This window comes from Prunus mume, linkage group LG7, assembly GCF_029339155.1.
Source record: "Prunus mume cultivar Tortuosa linkage group LG7, ASM2933915v1, whole genome shotgun sequence".
NCBI classification, from domain to species: domain Eukaryota; kingdom Viridiplantae; phylum Streptophyta; class Magnoliopsida; order Rosales; family Rosaceae; genus Prunus; species Prunus mume.
The window spans coordinates 9,709,236-9,715,469 of record NC_142704.1 but is presented as its reverse complement, the minus strand read 5'-3'; the positions used below and the strand labels follow the sequence as shown (position 1 = coordinate 9,715,469).

At 37.6% G+C, this 6,234-nt stretch overlaps 1 protein-coding gene across 2 annotated transcripts; it reads left to right on the top strand.

Moving 5' to 3' along the window:
- Window positions 1–489: 489 nt before the first annotated feature.
- On the top strand, window positions 490–3,081 carry BRC1 (TCP family transcription factor). 2 transcript variants are annotated; one of them, XM_008245812.3, is made up of 3 exons: window positions 490–707; window positions 880–2,577; window positions 2,813–3,081. In XM_008245812.3, exons 2-3 carry the CDS (start codon window positions 1,255–1,257, stop codon window positions 2,885–2,887), a joined length of 1,398 nt encoding a protein of 465 aa, XP_008244034.1. In that variant the 5' UTR covers window positions 490–707; window positions 880–1,254; the 3' UTR covers window positions 2,888–3,081. The 2 variants fall into 2 exon arrangements, with proteins under 2 accessions (XP_008244034.1, XP_008244033.1); XM_008245811.3 differs by having other exon boundaries at window positions 490–713.
- The last annotated feature ends 3,153 nt before the right edge of the window (window positions 3,082–6,234 follow it).

Genomic DNA, 6,234 nt, shown 5'->3' with positions numbered 1-6,234 from the left:
TGGTATGATGATATATATGATTCAAATTAATTGTCTAAATTGATTGAAACTCAAGACGACTATTAGAGGAAGGAATATTCATATAAAGAAAGAAAATCACAGTAATGTTAGTAAGTAGTACGTTGAATCTTCTTAAAACAAAACACAGAGCCCACAGAGCCCACTCTCCATCTAGCTATAGCTAGCTAGCTCTTGACTGTGGACTGTGGATTCCATGCAATATTGCAAGTTTGGTTATATAATTTGTTGAGAGAGAGAGAGGAGAGAGAAGAGGGCAGGCTTGGTTATATATTGAAGTTAATGGGGAATATAATTGTGTTGTGTAGATGATCTGAATCGGGCCACCTGCACAGCACGTGAAGTGGTGCAAATACTAGGTGTTTTCCTATCCACTCACTTCCCACAATATATCAGTGATCATCTCTAAAGTGTAGAGCCAACTTTTTGATGAAAAGATGATATAAAGATTAAGAAAAAGATAGCTCCTTTGTCTCGGCAATAAATTGCCTCCCTACCTCCTTTGATTCTTTACCATCCTCCTCCTTTCTTTACTCTCTCTCTCTCTCTCTCTCTCTCTCTCTCTCTCTCTCTCTCTCTCTATATATATATGTATATATATATTCAACCTGCAAAGCATGGACATATGGTATAGTGTTGCTGTGCTGTCTTTCTCAATCTCTCTGTGTCCCCAACGATGATGATCGATGGTAAATGTACGATCTCTGTGTATATATCTCTCTTTTTTCTAGCTAGCTCTCTCTCGCGCGCACACACACACGAAGACACCAAATAAATACACATAAATAAAGGTGCACATATACATACACATAAACAACTGTATATACTGTCTAATATCTATGAATTAATGTGTGTTTATAGACATGAGCAGGCAGCTGTCTTTCTCAAGCTATAAGCTCAGCTGGCCGCAAAAACAGTAAAACATGGCTGTCTTTCTCAAGTCGTCCTGCTCTTGCAGACAAAGAGGTAGCTGCTAGCTAGGTGAAAGCAAATGCATTCAAAAGGGCCGGTGTGGAGGTGCATGAAATTGAACATCTTTAGCTCAACTCATTCAATGGCTCAGCTCATCATCAAGTCGTTCTCAAAGTTCAAGCCTCACCATCACTAGACCAACATCACCTCCCCCCCAACAGTACTAATTGTACTAGCTGCTCTTAGGTAACTAGGGTTAATCGCTTGGTGCTATTTCATTGAAACTCTTGAAAGCAACCCCAACAAGCTAAGAGAGGGGATATAATGTTTCCCTCAAACTCAAACAATAATCTCAACAATACTGGCAACGAATTACCCGTGTCTTATCCTCATGTCGACCAATCCTTTTTCCACAGCCGGCCTTTTCTCCATGAAATCACTACATTAAACCCCAATTCCCTTCATCCCAATCTCAATTCCAAACAAGAAGAAGAACAACGACAACAAGAAGGCCCTCATCACCATCCTTTGTCTTTCTTCTACTTCCCCTCTCCTTTAGAAGACGACGATGTTTTACTCTTCCAACAACACCATCACTATGACCATCAGCATGACCATGTCCATGACATGCCGCTCCATGACTCACAACAAGCACCACCCCTTACTACTATGAGGGAAGCTGTTGCTGCTAACAACACCTTAGCCGATGATCATCGTCAGACCACCACCACTTCCACTACTCTCAATATTAAAATGGTGGATTGGGATTCCAACAAAAATCATGGCGAGATGATGAATATGGATCAGCCACAGATCCCGAGAAGAAGGTCTTGCAAGAGAGACCGCCACAGCAAGATAAATACTGCCCGAGGCCTCAGGGACCGCAGAATGAGATTGTCGCTTGAAGTTGCCCGCAAGTTCTTCTGGTTGCAAGACGCACTGCACTTTGACAAGGCCAGCAAAACCGTTGAGTGGTTGCTCATTCAGGCCACACCTGAAATCAAGAAACTAGTAGGAGACTGCAAACACATGATGAGCTCTACCAAAAGCACATCTCCTGCCACTTCTGAGTCATGCGAAGTGATATCTGGCATAGACGAGGCTGCAACAAACACCAACATTCACATTAATATTGATGGGGGAAATGATGGTGATGATAAACTAATACAAAGCTGCGAGATCCAGCCTTCAGCCAAAGAGAGAAAGGTTGCCCGCCGGCAATTGTCAAGGAAGACCGCATTTCACCCTCTTTCAAAAGCTTCGAGGGAAAAGGCAAGGGCAAGGGCAAGGGAAAAAGCAAGAGAAAAGCAGCGGACGCATCAAAGAGTAGTTGATGTTGATGATCAATCTAAGAAGCAAAGAGGTGATCAGGAAAACCTGAGCCGATTGGGTTCTTGGAGCCCCTTTGAAACTGGGGAAGAATCAGCTGGGACTCAAAGCCACAACAACAACAACATAAGCATCAATTCATTGGAGGGGCTGGTTCATCACGAGATTGAAGAACCAATGAGCAGCTGCCAAGTAGGAGATCATCCAGACTTGGTTGTTGATCATGGAACTACACATGATCCTTTGGTGATTATGGGAAAGTGGAGCCCCCCTTCAATATTCAGTTCTCTGCAGCAAAACATTGGAATTTCCCAAGAGGTAACTTCCAACAACAAGTTTTGAATATTCTGATATATATATTTATTATTATTTTTATTTATTTATTTTCACCACAAATAAAATGTCTGACATTTATATGTATATAATGCACTCAATCTCTGGTACTCTAACAAACGTGCACATATATATAATCACACACACACAGACACACAAAATATGTCCAAGATAAGTAAGTAAGGCACATTAATAAGAATTTTCTACTCTTAATTTGCAGCACCATCAGTTTGCAGACATCCAATTCTTTGGAAAACCATGGGAGGTCTACAACAATCCTCATAATCTATTCTAACGTGGAGTTCTCTCCTCAATCTTTAATCTTAATTTCAAGCGCCTCAAAACATTCTCATCACTAGCTTATTGTTGTTGTGTATTGCGTTTCTTTCTGTTTGGAATAATGTAATATAGCAAATTAAGTATCTTTATTGTAATCTTCCTCTGAACTACAAAATATGTAAATGAAAATTAGTATTCTGGTTCCCTTTCTTTCGGTTCTCATACTCTGAATAATAGCTCTCCTTGCTTCTGTGTTTTTTATGTTGACACTCTATATTTGAATCCAAGCAATGTTGTTTTCGGGTATAGGTTAAGCATTCCAGGTATAAGGTTTAGTTTTAGGCTATATCACCCCATAATTTTAGATACATATATAAGGTCTGAAAAAAGGGTTAGGGTCACTTCTCAACCATATACTATGTATGCATACATGTATCTGTTTAACTCCCTAAGTGCATTCCAGTCAATGAATTCAGGCATTTGATCAACTTATCTTGTTAGAAGCGATCATTGAATAGACACTCCACTAGTACTTCCCAATTTCAAGTCCTGCATGCTTCCAAAAGCCCATTGAGACCTGATGAGGAGAGAAATATATCAACAGACAAATGATCCTGAAATCATTGCTGAATGGGGGGACAATATAGGTAATATAATTTCTGATGAGAGTTCTATTTACATAAGTAGTAGTTTCATGATAGAAGCTGATTTCTTATATTTATATGATGGAAAGGATCTTGAATTAATTAGGAGTGTTTTTATAGCATTTGGAATCTTACTTATTTGGTTCTCGACGAGGTTATAAGATCGATCCTAATTTATTAGGACAAGAGAGTGCAGATTTTTAGCATCCATCCAGGCAGGATGTGATAATTCAACAGATTTTTAGCATCCATCCAGAGTACAACTATACATATATGATATGCTTGTTTTGAGTTAGTTTCATCTTAATATTGACAACAGGTAACCTGCATTTCATAGCCAGATGGTGACTATATATATATACCTTCCAGAGTCACTTCATCTTAGGAGGTGCCTGGTTTCGTGAAATGAAGCTGACTTACATAATAAAAATTATAAAGGAGATGATTCAAAAGGGTCTATTTGGATAGCAGATCTAAAATCTGCGTTTGAGTTTGAGTTTTCAGTGTAAATTGCTTAATTGGCTTTGGAAATAGTAAATGTGCATATTAATACATTTAACTCTTTTAGAAAATTATGAGGGATTTCAAATGAAACTTTTCTTTGGAGTACCATTTCAAGTGAGGAAAAAGAAACACAGCTAATTTTGAGATTTTAGGTAAGTAAAGTTTTGATGTGACTTTGCTTGTTTGTTTGTAGTTTTGCCTATGTAGCTTTTTTTGTTTATAAATATTCGGTATATGGGACGAGTCACACCTAACAAGAAAAGTTAAATAGACACTAATTAATACCGAGAGACTTTATAAAGATCCCAAAACATAAGTTCATTATGTTCCTTATAATTACATTCGTACACATTTTTTCACATTAGTAAGATTCGTATCATATCATATGGACCGAGATTGAAATATATAATTTTACCATCAAATGAAGCCCAATATTGAAATAGAAAAATAAACATCCCTAATTTATAATTGTATAGATTCAACTCACCTCCTTGTTTCCGAAAGAGTACGGATATTATGGAATAAGATTGCGGCTTGAATTTTATGTAACAATGATATGACGGCAACATATGAAATTGTTGGCTCCCATAAGCATATTGTTCCCGATCGGTGTAGATTGCGATATGGTGGCCTCCGTCCTAGTTGCTGCTCTTGTCCTTTACTCCTTTTTGCTAGAAATTATACCATTTGAATTTATCAGATGAAATCGATTTCAATCATATTTGGCACCATCATGTACCAGCTTACTCAAAATCATATCTCTGATTATTCGATCAAACAAGACACCATTAGTAAATGCAATGTATACAATACATAATTCATCCATTTTTAAAAACCAATTTTGTTTTTTCTCTTTCTTTCTCTTCCCCCATTCAATTATTCCCATTTACTTTTACAGGACATGATGGTGTCGTCCCAGGAAGAAAAGGTGGTTCATTGGTTAAAGAAAGAATAGCCGTCCCATCTGGATTTTAACGTTCGTCTTCTGTTAAAATTTCTAGAAAGGAAATTGTGGATGATATATCATGTAGCGAAACCAAAGAAAAAGAAAGGGTTAACAAGGCGACACATGAATTATCGTCTTCTTTTTTGCTATAATTACTGTTGTTTAATTCTATATATCTTTTTTCGGCCAGTGAGATATGACTCAGTTGATTGAGTTCTTCCATCTCCGCCTTTGTCTTCAGACTCCCAATGAATATTTTTATTTTTATTCTCACGGTCTCTTTCTCACTCATTATTGAACTTATCAAACTGAGCGATAAGAAAAAGACACAATATAAGTGATTTTTTTATCTTTCATGATGAAGATGACATGAACCTGGCTAACAACTGGCTAATTACAAACCTTTTTATTTTCAAATGGGCAAGTGTGCTCTAATAATTTGCATCAGAGTGTTTTGGTCACTCATAACTGAAAAGTTGCAAGTAACTGCAATTTTCTTTTGTTCGCAACATTATCGTATTGTAATTGTGCGATTGTACCTGCCGCACATCCCAGAAATATCACACCCTAGATCCTCGGGTTCATTTTCATTTTTCTTCAACCAAAGCAAAGACCTACACATACATATATATTGAATATTTTAATTTCATTTATAAAAAGAAAAGGTAAAAAAAAGGTATATTCAGTTCCCAAAAATATACGTGTAATTGGTATGAAACAAAAGTTATGTAGTACTGAAACTTAAATTTTGATTCCTACTTTTACTTTTCTATTGTTTAGGTACAGGTGCCCATGCGACCAGTTCCTGCAGGTTACCCCAACCCTGCAACCTTGACCAGACCTGATTGAGCCCTCTTAAATATCAAAACAAAGGCAGGCGGGCAGGCGGGCGCAGGACCACAAAAAGAAACGTATCAAAACAAAACATGTTGAATAGATCGAAGCCACACAAATCCGGATCTTGCATATTTCAGAGAGAGATTATAAGAGAAAGAGATATAATAATGGAAGTCAGGGTACAGAGGCTGTTCATAGCAATTAGTATTGCTCCAGCCTCAAGATCTCTTCCATCAACATCTACTTTTTGTTTTTGCTTTAAATGTGGAAAGAGGCCAACGAAAACCCTAGAAAGGAGTAGAAAGATCGTCTTTCCAATCCAACTTCCATGAAACTAGAATACCAGAGAAACCCACAGATTAATGATCTTGAAATTTGTTCATGGAAACTACTATCTTGAGCATGAACTTACCTTTCGTGCTCTCTCTTTTG

What these genes read in the sequence shown, in the direction of transcription:
- BRC1 (XM_008245812.3), top strand. Translation starts at nt 1,255, where the DNA reads ATGTTTCCCTCAAACTCAAACAATAATCTCAACAATACTGGCAACGAA. An exon ending in ACATTGGAATTTCCCAAGAG is followed by an intron (nt 2,578 to 2,812) that starts GTAACTTCCAAC and finishes CTTAATTTGCAG; the next exon opens with CACCATCAGTTTGCAGACAT.